The 16374-nt window shown below is 50.1% G+C and overlaps 1 protein-coding gene across 9 annotated transcripts in view; it reads right to left on the reverse strand.

Annotated features, from left to right (window-relative positions):
- The window catches only part of MYO18A (myosin XVIIIA), a 148506-nt gene that overhangs the window by 76585 nt on the left and 55547 nt on the right, over positions 1-16374 (reverse strand). For 5 of the 9 annotated variants that reach the window (XM_072639828.1, XM_072639821.1, XM_072639826.1 and 2 more), the window contains exons 3-6: positions 7689-7748; positions 4651-5325; positions 2812-2889; positions 1030-1065 (exon numbers count right to left, since the gene is read on the reverse strand). The exons of 3 other annotated variants lie outside the window; for them this stretch is intronic. In XM_072639828.1, coding sequence (XP_072495929.1) covers positions 1030-1065; positions 2812-2889; positions 4651-5325; positions 7689-7748 — 849 coding nt within the window. The remainder of the gene's footprint in view (positions 1-1029; positions 1066-2811; positions 2890-4650; positions 5326-7688; positions 7749-16374) is intronic. One more of the 9 variants, XM_072639822.1, reaches the window with a different exon arrangement.

The following is a 16374-nucleotide window of genomic DNA, read 5'->3' on the forward strand; positions in this document are numbered from 1 at the left end:
CCCAAATATATATATATAGCTGCTAAAATTAATAGACTACAAGTAACATGTTACTGATTTCCAGTAGTTTCATCAATGGATAACTGGAAGTACAATTACTATCACCTGTTGGCAGGGATTCATGAATTTTGTTTAAAAATTGAAAAAGGATCATGGGTACTAACTGGTTGTGTAGGGGGCAGGTAAAGTACATTAACGCTAGATCTGAGCTGCTGTTCCCCCAGTGACCACCAGATGGGGACAGAGAATGCCTCATGCTCAAGCTGGGCTGGTATATGCAGATGGTCCCATTCATTCATTCTACATTCATAAGTGTCCAGTGTGCGGTGGCCCGAGGGCATGTGAAGCAGGTCTTAGTTTTCTCCTCATTCCAGAAGAAAATAAACCTGCAGCCCCCAACTCCAGCCTTGAAGACTGGTAGGGAGATATGTCACATGAAGGGCAACCAGCCAGTCACCGAGAACATGGACCAAGGAGACTTCCCCACGTCCTTCTGCCCTAGAACACGGACCAAGGAGGCCTCCTCATGTCCCTCTGCCCTAGAACACGGACCAAGGAGGCCTCCTCGTGTCCCTCTGCCCTAGAACACGGACCAAGGAGGCCTCCTCGTGTCCCTCTGCCCTAGAACACGGACCAAGGAGGGCTCCTCATGTCCCTCTGCCCTAGAACATGGACCAAGGAGGCCTCTTCATATCCCTCTGCCCTACAACACGGACTAAAGAGGCCTCCTCATGTGCTCAGATGGCTTCCCTCTGCCCCACTCCCCATGATATCATCATAGCCAGACCCTATCTCAGGGGGCTTCATAGTTACACAAGGTCCACCTGTGGAGTCCCATAGTCCAGGGTCCAGGCCAGAGAGGTCATTTACCCTTCTGGGTGGTACAGAGGGAAAGAGGGACACATGGACAGGGATGCATGGCCTTACACTCCAGCATGAGGCCCGAGCACAGACACCAGCCCAGGCGCGGACCAGGGGCATTGGTCGGTCAGTAGAAGCAGAGGGTTCCTGGGGGCAGGGGCACCCTACCTGGTTCTGGGCGGTAGAGACGGCCTCAGTGTCCAGCTGACAGCAGCAAAAGAATGGAGAGAGGGGAAAAGAAGAGGAATGAAAATAAGCAGAGGACAGGCATATACCCTCTATCTGGTGCAAGGCAGGCATAGGAGCGTCTGTATGCCACTGCCAAGGCATGGCATGGGGCAAAGGTGATAGGTCATAGCATGAGAGAAGGTCAAAGCTGAAGAGACCTCAGAGGCCAATGAGATCCAACCTGCTCCTTCCACAGGACCATCACTGGGCAGTGGAGCTGAGGACAAGCCCTTCAGACAACCAGAGGGCAGTCGGAGAATTCCAGCTTACTGTCTCCAAATAAGATGCCACACAATAATACAAGACCTTCATCCCACTGGACTGTCATGGTGACAGGGGAGGCAACCCCATACCTATGGCACACAGGGCTCAGCCTGCTCCCACCAAGCACCAAGAAGCATGGATGTGCCAACTCAGACCCAGGGTCAGGGTCCTCCCCAAGCTAGGCACTTGGGCACTGAGCTTTAACAGCGGCTGGCTGCCTCTCACTGTACAGAGCTGACAATGTGTCTCTCAGTCCCTAGCAAGAGCCTCAGTCCAAGACCAGAGCCCAACCCAGGGCCCTCAGTGGAATGGAGTCATTCAGCCCATCCTGGGGCCAGTCTGTCCCTTCCCCCAGGCTGATGGGCCATTCATTCCTACAGCTAGAGAGATGAAAGAAATCCCAGAGACTTAGTCCAACTTCCTTATTTTACAGATCATTGATTTTATAGGAAAGGAAACTGAGGCCCAGGGATATAAAGTGATTTACTCAAGATCACACAGGCAGTAAGCATTAAAGGCAAGATTTGAACTTCAGCTCGATCACTCCAGAGCCAGGGATCTAGCCACTGGATCACACTGCCTCTCTATTTCTCAGCTACACCTCATTCTTTTTTGCATTCCTCAATTAGCGGCCAAGGACCTAGAGAGAGGCCCCAGGTACGTACTTGCCCTCCTTGATGTTGGAGGGAGTTTGCCATGCGGATCACCCAGGCCTAACCTTCTAGTTTGTATACCACCCCAGGAGCTAGGTTTCCCAGCCCAGGGAAGGGCATGAGCCCACCATTCTTTGGTTCTCCTGAAAAAGGGCCCCTCTCTGTGTTCAATGCCCACCCCAAGGGGCTCAGAACCACAAGCTAGCCACACCACACCTTCCCTCCATCTCATTAAATCAGTGCAACCATCAGACCCTATCACAGGCAACCCCTGTCCCCACTGCACCCCTCTCCCTTCCACCTGCTTCTGAGCAGGCTCAATACCCCCTGGTCATCCCTCCCCCACTCACATTCCACTGGGCCAAGCTGGAAAAACACTTCCCACAGGTCCAAATGCCCATATATCACATACACAGTTATTTGCATGTGCTCTGGTCCCTCTTAGGATATAAGCTCAGCAAGGGCCTGGCACAAAGTAAGTCCTTACTACATATTAGTCAATTGGTAATTGGCCCAGATTCCTACCCTGCTGCCCACGACAGTGCCCAAGCACGGGGAATGGGGGCAGGAGACACTGGCCCACCCCAAACTCAAGGGCGCAGAGATAGGAAATCACATCCCTCCCCGGGGTCTTCTCTCTGCAGCTAGGCAGGAGTCCTGAGGAAGACGTACAACCTGGGCCCCAAATGGACATCCACACACAAGCCTTCCCCCCCCCAGACACACCCCTCCCCACAAACCAAGGCCTAAACCCCCAGACCACCCACAGCAAGGGGACCGGAGATGCAAGTGCAGAAGGAATTACAGAAGTCATGAAGATCCTCTCGAGCCGTGCATGCGCCTCCTCTCTGGGGGTTGGCTGGGTTTCCAGGATGGGTCCCGCCTAAAGGTTAAACCAGCATTAGTCTTAACCCTGGGAGGGGAGAGTTATCTTTGCCAGACCCCTGGCCTGCATGGAAGGACAGAGAAGCCAAGGGGCAAGGGAGAGAGGTCAAGCTCTGGGGAATTTCTAGACCATCTGGGGAGAACTAAGGGGCCCCTTAAAGACAGCTACTGGAAACACTAGAAAATCATGGGAATGAAGCAAAGATCCGAGGACCACTGGTTTGGACGAGAAGGGACCTTTGAAGCATCTGGCCCAAAGGGACATAATCTAGACATGGAAGCGACCTCGGAGTCCATCTAAAATTTGTAGCCCCAATGACAGAACAATGACTAGACTAGCGTTATGTGGTGCTCTGGGGTTTGCAAAGCTCTCTACAGATTTCATCCCATCTGATCCTCAGTATGGCAGCCGTGAAACAAGGAGATCCGACTTCAACTCTTACTAGCTGCCTGTCACTTTACAACCTCAGCCTCACTTTCCACATCTGTAAAATGGGGAGAATATGGGCACCTTCCTCACAGGGTCATTGTGAGGAGCTAGTCCAAGTCCCTCATTTTCAGGGAGGTTGGGTAACTTTCCTGGGTAACACAGCTAAATAAGTGCATGGAATGCAATCAGAACCCAAGTTTTCCTGATTCTAGGTCTTCTTCCCTATGCCAAGCTGATTTTCCCATATGCCACACTGACATGTTGAGGGCAGGGCTGTGCCCTGGAAGCCCCAGGGAACCTGGGGAGGGGACAGGATGAGTGGGTAGCAAGGTTATATTGATCTGGAGAAAGAAAACAACATTCCTGAATTGAGGCCCGTCAAGTGACCCACAAGCTGCCTTCTGGACCCCATTCCTCAGAGGAACAATATGGTTCCTTTGCTCCTAATGCTCCAAAGCAGCTTGGACAAGAAATGTGACAATACCGCCACCCCCAACTCCATGTGCCCCAGACATGCAGGGAAGTGAGAGGAGCAGCACGGAGGGGTGGAAGGGTTGCAGGCACACATCAACCAAAGAAGCATAGATTTGGAGTTGGGAGGAACCTCAGAGGCCATGGAGCCCAATCCCTTTGTTTTACAGATGAGGAAACTGAGGCACAGTTAAATGACTGAGGGAGGTTCTGAGATCCAGATCTTTATTTGGTATATCATACTGCCCTGCCAAATTAGAGGAGGTGGTGGGGGGAGGGAGTGGAAAAGTCAACAAGGAAAGAAGCCGATGAATATCACTCCCCAACTATGGGGTGGGCTAAACCGAGGACTCTTGGCAGTCCCCACCTTGACACACCACCATCACCTTCCTCCCTCCTTCTACTCCCACCTATTTCTCTCTGTTTTGCTAAAACACAGGGTATTAATTAGGAGATAGGAACCACTCCTGGCCCAGAGGGCTCCCAACAGCCAGTCTGAGCAAAGCCATCCAAAGGTCAACATTTTCGGGAGGAGGAGGTCTTCCCTCAGGCAGAGCGCTGCCCCAGGGCTGTCTTTCCAGGGAGGAGGTGCCAGAGAGTGTCTGGGGCATTGCACAGCCCTAAGAGAACACTCTACGAGTGAGTGACACCAAAGTTTGGATCTCTGAGTAATATCCAGGAAGGAGAGGTTCACGGTGTTTGCATCACCCCCCCTCTAACCAAAAGGGCAACCCGCCCTCCCAAGCATGCACTGTTACTTGAGGGAGGGTGGTGGAAGTATAAGCCTGGGAGAGGGAAGGTAGTGTCGCAGTTATGGGCAGGAGAGGTTAGTGACACATCAGATAGGGACAACAGTACCTCCTGCTGGATGCCAGGGGCTGGCACCCGAGGAAGTTCAGCTGGGGTGTGGCCTGAGTTGGGGACAACATCCGGCATGGTATCTGCATCCTTCTTTGGTGGAGTTGGGGAGCATGGCTTTTTCACAGACTCAGGCTCTGCCAGGGAGTCTGGCTTCTTGGCCAGGCCTGCTTTCTGGCCCGGGGGCCTCTCCCCTGCCTTCTCAGAGGCTGGTCGGTTCTTCGGCTTATGTTCTTTACCTTTGCCTCGAGACATGAGGCTCCGAAGACCCAGAGAGATCTCGTCCTTGGCTGGCTCCTTCTTTGCTTCAGGCTTGGGTGGGAGGGGAGGAGGACTGGGGGCAGGAGGAAACTGAGGGGCCTTTACCCCCTTCTTGGCATGGGCAGGGAGTTCAGGAAGCTTGGCACCTTTGGCCAGAGCTTCCCTGGCACCTCCAGGCTCATCCCCAGGGAGCACCTTGCTCACCACTTTCCTCACAGCCTTTGCCACCCGATTGCAGGAGACTCCCTGGGGCTCTTCCCCTTGGGACTCAGGTGAGGTTGTCCCCAGGCCATTCATGGAAGGCATAGGGGTATCACCATTCAATACGTTGGCAGGGGTACTGGGTCTCTGGCAGGTCTCCACGGGTACTGGGCTTCTGAGGGGGGAGGCTCTGTCCTTCACGGTGCCCTCTAACTATATTCACAAACATGGAGAGGAGGAGGGATCAGAGCAAGGACCTTAGGTCACATCCCCATCATGCACAGGAGGAAATGTAAGGGCAACCGGGCCCAGCATCTCCCCGACCCTCCCACCCCAACATCCAACAGGTCCTGCAAACACACACACACACACACACACACACACACACACACACACACACACACACACACACACACACACACACACCCCACCTCCCTCCTGGTCCTAGCCAGAGTACATTTGTCCAAGAATCAAAGTCTCTCTCTATAGGCTTTGGTGCAAAGAAATCCACAAGAAAGCCTGGCAGAGATCCAAGATGTCCCCTTCTAGACGTCCTGCCACTCCCTGCCATCCCAGCTTACCTTCATCCCAACTCATCTTTCCTGTCTCTCCTAAATCCTCATCTCATCAACAGTCCTTCCATGGGTGCCAAAAAGGAAAAGACTCTCACCCTGGGTTTCCCATTCCTTCAATCATCAGGCCACATGGCCCCTCCACCCCCCCATTCCATGCCAGTCTTCTGGGCTGAGTCCAAACCTGAGCCCCGTCCATACCTCACAGCCCTGAAGTAGAGAAAGCGTCAGGGGAGTGCTTTCTCTCTCCCGAATGGGCCAGGGTTCTCTCCTAGCTCTCCTCTTCCTGCCTGCCTCTTTGGTGGCTTTGCCAGCTCCCAGACACCCCTACCTGCCTTAAACTCAGCCGGAGAAGTCCATTAAGTGCCTTTCTCTGCTTGGTTTCTGGCTCAGCTCTCAAGAACTCTTCTGTTCCATAAGATCCTTTAAGCATCATGTTACTGGACTATGTCACAGGGAGGATGGGAAGTAGGGGGATGGAGCCAGCTCTGGTCTATGAAGGGTTAACCACTCAAGCTGATGGCAAAGCTCATCACCCCCCCACATCCTCATCCTCATCCCCACCCCCATATCTGCTGACACTGCCTCTCCTGGATGCTGGCCGGCAGTCAGCCTGCAGTAAAGTCGACCCATCTTGATGAATACATTCCCTCCCTACCCTGAAGAAGCCTGGCATCCAGAGGGAGAGTGCCAGCTCCAACCCAAGAGGACTTCACTGAGAAGCCAGATTTGGGGGACTTAGGGCTAGCTGCAGATCCGGGCTGCTAAATGGCATAATGCCAGGTGCCAGGCTTGGTATTTCTTCTCTCTTCTTTGGCTAATGGGACCCTACCCCAACTGAATTCTAGGCGGCAGCCCCATGCATATGGCAGGCCTGGGTTCAATCTGTACCCACTATTCCCAAGAGTTGTGAAGAAGTCCACAGATACCTTCTGCCAGGATCCTCCCTAGGCCTTGGCAGTTCTTGGGCAATGAGCTCAGGAAGCGGCTTAGCTGTCTACCACTGCAAGAAGCCAGGCAGGCCAGGAGGGGAGGAAAGCAGCACTGGATTCAGCGTGCTGCCTGTATGGGTGATCCTGACTCCACCCCCCATGGGTGGGTCAGGTATCCTCTCACTTCCCAGAGGGTACCCAGCCAACCTTGGGTCCAATCTTGCCTCCTGGGTCATACCAATGCCAATGGGGTGGACACAGGGAAAGAGGGGAAGTGATGGCTCCCCTCAGCATGCCAAGTAGGACCCTCAAAAATTGCCCTAAAGTTTTCCCACCAACTAGGTCCCTCCTAGAATACGTTCCCATTTATCCTGTCTGTCGCCCCCCACCACAAACATACATCTAGAATTCTAGTGATTCTGAAGCCCCCCAAATAGAAGCAGACATCTGACTTTCCCAGTCTGACAACTGAAGCCCTGATTCACAAAGATGCTTAGTCAGGAAGGGAACATTTTCTTTCCAAACACGACCCCCTCCCATGTCTAGGGAATTGTGGGGTGGGGGTGGGGGTAGGGAGACGTTGGGCCTCCCTCAAGGTCTCCAGAGCAGAGCCACCCACCCGACGGGGCTGGAGGAAGACCAGCAGCAGCTGCCCCCACCTCTCCTCCCAGAAGCTTGGCCAGAGAAGGTCTGGCCCATCTGAACATCCTTAGTGCGCTCCCCCTCAATTCAGCCAAGTCGGGGAGCAAGGGAAGAGGGCAGAAAGCTAAGCAGAGGCTTCCCCCAGGGAAAAACTGTCTTTTCTGCCCTACTGAAGCAGCTCTCTGACCAGGCACTGAAATGTCCAGTTTCCTGACTCATCATCTCACTGGATTCAGGAAGAAAAGAAATCCAGTAACCTCCCAGCAATCTGTGACTTCCCATCAAGTTAGTCCAGATTTCCAGAGGGGACCCACTGTGACCCACTCAGACACATCACACACACACACGCACGCACACACACACACGCACACACGCATACACACATGCACACACGCGCACATACACACACGCACACACACAGAACACTTACAGCCCTCTCTTCTTTTCCAAGAGGGCTTGGCTTTGGAATAATCTTGTCCTCATCTTTAACCTAAGGGAGCAAAGAGGGGAGGGTCACCAACGAATTGGGGCTGAGGCCTGAGCTAGGCCACAGGGATGGGGGGTGGGGGGGAAGCATCCAAGCTGGCAGGATGGAGCTCTTTGCTCTTCCTGTCACTGGGGACACTGGATTGAGAATAGGTGGATTGGAAGCCAATGCTGGTTAGGGCATTTCCAATTCTGGGATCTAAAGGCATTTTCAAAACTAAAGGAGGTCTTTTATAAGGTAAGAAGTCCAGGAGATCCGGAGCTGGAAGGGACCTCAGAGGTCACTGAATCCAATCCCCTCAGTCACCTAGTGAGTCACAATTTGAACTCATCTACTTAGTGCCAGATCCAGCATTCTACCCACTACTCCAAGCTACTGCCACAATATTCTTCTTTAAGTGGCAAGCCAGGGTCAACCCAACTGTATAGAGTTCCTACGACCAGAGTAGTAAGTACCACTGGTTGGGGCTAATCCACTTTGAACACAGTCAAGCCAATTGACTCCCTACTTAACCACTGGCATCGCTCCTGGGTGAGAGAAAAGTAGCCTGAGCCACCCTCAGCTAAAATCTCTGTCCTACCTCCTGCCCCAACCTGGTGATTCAGTCATTTAGAAGGAGAAAATAACACCAAGACAGCATTATTTCTGCTGTGTAGATGCAGGATTCAGTAGAACTTTATGGAGGAAATGTGAATGGCTCCAACTTGTTCCTATGTCATCCTGGATTGACAGAGAATTGTTTATACCCGGGCATAGGCAGCCCCAGTTTGGAGAGTGCCCTCTCCCCACCAGCTCTGGTTAGAGGCAGAAAATCACACCAAGGAGGATATTTTGGAGGCCAGATGCTTTTCCCCACTGCTTTCCAATACCAAACCCACAAAACTGTCAACCATGCAGCTATGGAAAGGGGGTGGGGGCCAGAGGGAAGCATTAGTATCTAGAGACGCTCAGGCCTACAGGATTGATGCTAGGGGACCATACACGGCTGGCCAAAGTGAAATGGGTTATCAGTGCAGACATATAGCAGACAGGAAAATAGGGAAGTGGGGAGGGGTTGGGGGCACGCAGCAGGAAATGTGATAGCCCAAAAGGGCACCTTACTTTTTAGCTTCAAGATTGAAATTTGAATAGACTCCAAAGCAGCCTGGCTTTGAACTCTGAAATCTCCTTTCCCCACCTTTCTATCCTCTTCCTCCCTCCTCCAAATATCATCTCTCCCTCCCAAGGAAGCCCAGCTGAATAAATTTCTTTCTTTTCTCCCTTTAGAAATAAGACTCCCCCATTCTTCTGGTCCCACTGAGAAGTAGGGAGGAACTTCTCCCCACCTGCAAAATGTCACAGTATCACTGGGTTCACATGGTCTCACTGTCCAGCTCTCCCCATTGCATCTCCCTGCAGGCTGGAAAGCAAGTCTCCCTAGGATAATGTCTTTCTTGGGGGGAAGAGGATACAGGACATAAGAAAGAAGGACAAGGAGTTGGTATCTCTCTCTGAGAAGAGAAAGGAAATTTGGAAACATTTCAAGCATGACCTTAATTATCCCTTGGGGAGAAATTCCTCTGGGCTTTTTGAACCAGGGACTCAGGCTAATTTTAGGCAAAGGACAATAGAATTGGCTTAGGGCATTGGGCAGCTCAACTGCCTCCCTCTAGGTTCCCCGGACCAGCATGACGACAGAGATAAACCATCTATCTCTGCGGAGTCATTTTCAAAGTTTTGCATGAAGCTTCAAAATAAGGCCACATTTCCCTGGGTCAAGTGGAAGAGAAATATTTCTAAAAGGAAACCCCACTAGTTTAGAATGAGGATGGGTCATCAGATTGGCAAGGAGGGAAGAGGAGGGTATGGGGAGCAAAGAATGCCACACTGTCTTGTGGATCATCTAAATAAAGCCAAGGGGGGGCTGCCTCACTGCTCCCTCCTCCCTCTGGACTCCCATGGGACCCTCTTCCCCCACACTAAGCTCATAACATGCATTATTTTCCCCAACACACAGGACAGAAAGGCAGTAAATGCAATCCCCCAGTCCCCGACTCCCAGCACAAACATACATGTACAGAAGTCACTGTAAGCTCAGGTCCAGGGACCCGCCCGGCTTCCAGTCCGTGCAGTCTTTAAATGACTCTAGCTCTAGGCTCCCTCCAGGCAGCTCTGAACCCCACCCCCCAAAGAATCAGATCTAGCTGGGAAGTGGGGAGATACTTCTGCCTCTCCTAAAGTGTCTTGGGATCACAGCTCAGTCCCTGGATTTAGCCTCCGACTGACTCATTCTCCCCCAAGTAGTCCGTTCCCTGCCAAGGGACTCTGGTCTTGGGTCACAGACCCATCCTGGAGCTGTGAGCGCACACAAAGGCATGCCCCATTCTGGCGACTGAGTCACCCCTGGACCTAGGCTGCCTGCCAGGCCCAGCTCCTCCCCGTGGCTCTGTGTTAGCTAGACCAAGATGCCTTCCCTGCTTCCCCTCCTCCCCCAGTGAGCTAAATGAAGCTGGTTGGACCTTGGGATCTGCAATCCCAGAGGCCACAGACAGAGTTCTCAGAGGGTAACCTGAGCTTACAGCCACATCAGTCTCCCCTTGGCCATCTCCTCCCCTGCAGCAGCAGCAGCAGCAGCAGAAGAGCAGTCCCAAACTTGGGGAGCCATTTAGGAAGCTAAAAGGTGGTCAGTGGCCCAGCTTTGCCCAGGGGAGTGGGCAGGTGAACCTGACCTGCCGGCAGGAGCCTGGGGGTTCACGAGCAAAGTCCCCTGCCAGCCTTCCCACCCACCCCCAGCTGAGCCCCTATAAGCACACAGGCCAGGGGGACAGACATGAGAGATTTTAAACAAGACTTCCCTTTTGCTCCCAGAAGGCAAATCTCGAAGAAAAGGCCATGGTGCTCCTGGCATGGAGAAGACCGGGGAATGCGTGCTCCCCAGGACCAGAGAGAGGAGGAGAGGAAACAGAGGGGACGTCAGAGCTCAGGGGGGCCCAAGTTTAGGAGGCAGTCGTCCTGGAGATCAGGCCCTGCTGGGGTGGACACTGTGGGCAACAAGGTCAAAAGAAGAAACGCATCCAAGTGGGTGGCAAGGCTTCCAAGGTCCAATGAGTCACTAGCAGGAACACACCTGGCTGGCACAGGGGCAGCCTCCTGACTCTTGGCAGGGGAAGAGACAGTGGGCCTCTTCCCAGAGACTCAGGTCTTTTTTTCCAACCATACTCAAGGGGCTCACAGAGCTGGAAGTGACTTTACCTCCAGGCTCTTCTTTTTACAGAGAAGGAAACTGAGGCCCAGAGAGATCATAGGATCATAGACGAGGAGGGACCCTAGAAGTCATTTAGCCTAATACCTCAATTTTACAGATGAGGAAACTGAGGCCCAGACAGGTCACAGGTTCACAGATGTAGAGTTGGAAGGGACCTTAATGGTTATCTAATTCAACCCCCTAGTCTTTCACGTGAAGAAACTGAGGTTTAGAAAAATTCAGGAACTCTGACACTGTCCCCGCTATGCTACAGGCCCTCATTCCCTCACCTGGACTGCTACAATAGCCTTCTACAATTGGTGAGTCTGCCCACCAAGTCTCTCCCTACATTCTCCATTAAGTCTTTAAAGTGATTTTCCTAAAGCACAGGTCCAACCATGGCACCCTTGCACTCAACACACTCCCTGTCACCTCTGGAGCAAATACAAAATGCTCCCCTTGGCATTCGAAGCCCCCTCCTTCCTTTCCAGTCTTCCTATACCTTTCTCCCCACCACGTACTCCAGTCCAGCAACACAGGCCTCCTGGTAGTACCATAAACAAGACTCTCCATCTCTTGCACTTTCTCTGGCTGTGCCCAAGGACTGGAATGCTCCCTCTCCTCATCTTTCCCTACTACCACCTTCACTAGCTTCCTTTAAGGCCCAACTAAAATCTCATCTCATATAGGCAGCCTTCCCCAACCCATCTTAATTCTTGTGCCTTTCCTCTAATTATTTCCTCTCTATCCTGTATAGAGCTTGCTTTTTATATTTGTGTTTACAGGTTGTGCTCCCCATTAGACTGTAAGGTCCTGGAGGCCAACAACTGTCTTTGCCTCTTTTTATCTCCTTAGTACTTAGCACAGAACCTGGCACATAGTAGGGGTTTAATAAATATTTACTGAATTTTTTTAATATTTAAGTTTGTAACATTTCTTCTTTTTTTCTTATTGTGTATTTAACTTTTAGTATTTATCTAAAATCAAAAAAAAAATTTTTTTTAATTTACTGACTGGTTGCCCACCATCCCACTGTTAGTAAGTGGACAGAGGCTGGATTGGAACCTTGGACTTCCCGATTCCACCTTCAACACTCTATCCACATGTCTTCAATAGCCCCCTAAGACTGAAGAGGTACAGTCAGTTCTGCTATAGAGTGACATACCCATTCCCAAAGAGCACCTTACTCTGCAAAATCTTACAGTTAAAAACCACAAAGCTCATCGAGGAAATGTGGGCAGGGGAACAACAGTTCAAAAACTTCATCGAGTGCTACACATACACACCCACACACACACATACACACACAAATAGGAATCTAATGAAAACAGAAGCAGCAATTTATATATGTTGGTGAAATGGTTAAGACATACATAAATAATGCAGCAAACGGTGCCCCTGTCTGCCACCACTCCATCTGCACAAGCCCAGTGGGCAGGCCACAGCCTAAAGGCTGAGGCAGGAGCTGCCAGCTAGCCTTCCTCCACCCACAGCTCCCATGGTACCAGAAGATAGACAACAAAAATGGCCCTTTGGCTCAAAGTGGGCATCAGGTGAGTTACTGAGAAATGGGCAGCTTTCTGTGTTTCTTGATGTTTCTCACGGAAGAAATCTCAAAGAGGCAAACTCAAAATCCAAGACAGGTTCAAAACGTTCCCTCATTCATCATTCACACTGGGAAAAATCTTGAGTTTTCAGTTATAGAAAAACTGACTGGGCTCTCTTCACTACAGCCCTCTCTGTAGGTGCTAGGACAAACATTCTCAATTTGCAGATGAGGAAACTAAGCCTTAGACAGAAGTGCCATGGTCCACAGTCACCCAGCTAGTAAGTGTCAGAGTAGGGACTGAAACCCAGCTCAGATCAATTCTTTCATTTTAAAGAGAAGGAAACTGAGGCCCTGTGAGACAAAGTGACATCTAGAATCCTAGATGGAGGTGATCCTGTCCAACTTCCTCATTTTAGAGATGAGAAAAACTGAGGCCCAGGGAGATAAAGTCACTTATCCCAAGTCATACAGACAGCAAAATGGTAGAATAGGAATTTGAACCCACATCCCCTGACTCCAAATGCAGCTGTCTCAGTCATCTGTCACTAGCTCCTACAATTGTCTAACTGTTAATTACACAATTTCAGGGCTGGAGAGGGATTTCTGAAACACTTGACTTCTCACTCAAACAGCTCTAATGAATTGTTATCCAGAGCTCCAAGGAGGAAGAACTCACCACCGTCCTACGCCCATTCCATCATGGGCCAGATCTTGGGGTTTGTTTCAAAAACAGGCCAACATTTGCCTCATTGTGCCTTTTGTCCTCTGGGGTCAACATTACTCAATAAGAAACCAAAAGTTGCTTGCACTCAAAAAGGGAAGGAGACCCAGGGTAGCGACTAACTCTTGCTGTCTCTGTCTCCCTACTTATGTGGAAGGCAGAGAAGAGCTGTGATATGATATATAGATAGCTGGCCTCAGAATCAAGGAAACCTGGGTTCCATCCACATCCTGGTTGGGTGACTCTAGACAGGTCACTTACCCTCTCTGGGCTCTAGGCAACTCTCTGCAACTTTAAACAGAGATGTTGAGACACACAGGTGGAGGTAGTTTCCTTCTACAGGAGTTTCCCTTCACCAATGAAATCCCAGCCCCAACTTGCAAAACACTACACTAAGTACTAGAGATATAAAAACAGAAGCAAAAATCTCCCTGGGCAACCTATGTGGCAAGGGGAAGAGAAGGTATTCACAGTCACTCTGCCTGGGAAATGTTCAACTCCATCTGCAGGAACTGGCCCATCTACAAAATGGCAGACAGAAGATATTCCATCCAAGAGAAAAGTCTAGGATTTAAGACAATGAAATGAAAAAGTTAAAATAGTGAGTTAAAAAACTCAATTAAGACTTTTTTTAAGCCCTTTTTCTGAGTTGATAATTATAAAATTATAAGATCATAGATTTAGAGTTGAAAGAGACCACAGAGACCATCTAAGATCAAACCCTTCATTTTTACAGATGAGGAAACTAAGTCTCAGAGAAATTAAGTGACTTGCCCAGAGTCACACAGCTAACATCTAAAGTGGAATTCAATACAGGTTTTTTTTACTCCAAATCCAGTACCCTATTCACTATACTGATGACTTTTTAAAAAATATAATTTCATATATTTTTATATATATCATAGGTAAGTATATTTTATATATAAATTTATAGATTATGTACAATGTCTAATGTATTTACATTGTTATATATAATTTATATATTTCTAGAAATTATATATAAATGTAGATTATATCAACATATAATGATATATAATATATGTAACTACAAATTATATCAAATTTTATATTTTCACAAAGATTCGCTTTCTCGCCCTCCCACCTCCCCTCGTCCTCCACCAAGAAAACAATGTGTTACAAACATGTAGTTAAGCAAAACCAATTTTCTCATTGGCCACGTCTAAAATAAGTCTCAATCTGCACCCTGAGTCTTATCAGGTCACTGTCAGGAGATGGGTGAAATATTCCCTCTTAACTCTTCTGGAGCTGTGGTCAGTCATTGAGTTCATCAGAGATCCTAAGTCGCTCAAGGCTGTTTGTCTTGAAAACATTGTAGTTACTGTATATGTTTTCCTGGGCTCGCCCACGTCATTCTGCATTACTTCACACAAATATACAAGGCTGTATTAAATTTTCCTGCCTGTGGATCCCATTTGTGAATGGGCCATATGGAAAAACCACTGCTGGAAGAAATCTGAGGTTTTCCTTAGAGTAAAAAATGCTTTTTCTCTACTGCAGTAATTCCAGGTCTTTCCTCTGAAATGGCTGGCAATGCCCACCTTCCTTAAATTCTCCTCTCTCTTACCACTTAGAGAAGGGTCTCTGAAGGGTCCTTCCTAACACCAGGCAGTCCATCAGCTCTATCTGGCTCTGGCAAATGACTGAGAACACCAGATGGACACATCCGGTGCCTCCTGGGACCTGAGGGCTACTATAGCCCTAATAGGGAAAGCCAAGGACACTGGCACAATCTCTGGGACCAAACTTATCTAGCCTCATTAGACATCCCACCCCCCACATCTTTCTTCTGTGAAGGAAGATACGGTGCCTCTCTCCTCTCTGATTTCCTATTGCCTAACTGAGCAGCTTGAGCATTCCAGAAAGAGTATCTCTCCTGTACCTGGCATATCAGTCCCATACTGTCCCACCCCATCCTAACTTGGAGGGGGAGGGCATAGCAGAACTTCTCTCCAATTCCCCCTCCTCCCATATCTCAGACTGTCACTGCTCCCCATGGATCATACTGATATGAGTTGGTGCCCTACTCTGCTCTGGCCAGGGGGCAATCTCATTCTGAAGGGGCTTCTGGTTCGCCTGCCCCTTACTTGGTGAATATTTTTTTAATTTTTTCTAGAGAATGTGAGGACTTAGAGGGAGAGAAGGGAGGACTAAGCAGACACTGCAAATGCCAAGTTCAAAGGCTGGAAAACAGCTGCGGGGGGTGCTAACACCTTCACTTTCTTGGTCTGCCTCAGCTCTCGGGGATGACATTTTTCGGTTTCAACTATCAGGTCAAGGGAACATAGCTAACCAGTAAGGAAGGAGTTCAGATGCAAGCTGCCCCTTAACCCAACACCTGAATGGGAGCATTTTAGAGTTTCTCAGAGAGGGGTAGGCAGGGGGAAAGGGCTGGGGAACCATACTGTCAGCCCAGGAAGGAAAGGGAAAAGGACTTGGCACAGACACTAGGGCCCCTTCAGTCTTCTCTGGGTAGAACAGTACTCCCTGTCAGAGGGCCTGCCCTGCCCCCAACCCCCCGAGGAACAGAAAACAGCAGAGGCCTAAGCAGCCATCCCTGCCCGGCATGCCTCACGGAAGCAGGTGCGTTGGCCCAGCTTCCTGCTGCTGCTGCAGTGGTAAGAGGGGCCAGGCTGCTGGCTACAGCAAAACAGAGGAACTTCAGGTTAGAATCCCTACCCTACCCTACACACCCTTCAGTCCCCATCAGCAGCCACTGGCTGCTCTGCCCAGGCCCCCTCCAGGACAACAGCGGGGAGTCCTCCCTCCTTCTCCTTCTCTCTCTCTCTCTCTCTCTCTCTCACACACACACACACACACACACACACACACACACACGTGCACCTCAGTCCTCAGTCTCTTGGGGTCAATCTGTTGACCAGAGGATTGGGAGGAGGAGAACAGAAATGAAGAAAGTGTATCTCCAAGTCAATTTGCCTCCTTTTTCAAAGGACTGACTCTTTGGAAGGCTCACTCCCATTACAAAGGAGAACCACCATCCTCAAGGGGGTAGTTTCCCCACCCCCATAGTGTCTCTGACCTATTCTACCATCCCATACCCAGAAAAGGGAGGTCTAAGGGTACTCCTGGGGTCATAGGATCATAGCTCTAGAGGGCC

Source organism: Notamacropus eugenii, chromosome 2, assembly GCF_028372415.1.
Source record: "Notamacropus eugenii isolate mMacEug1 chromosome 2, mMacEug1.pri_v2, whole genome shotgun sequence".
NCBI classification, from domain to species: Eukaryota; Metazoa; Chordata; class Mammalia; order Diprotodontia; family Macropodidae; genus Notamacropus; species Notamacropus eugenii.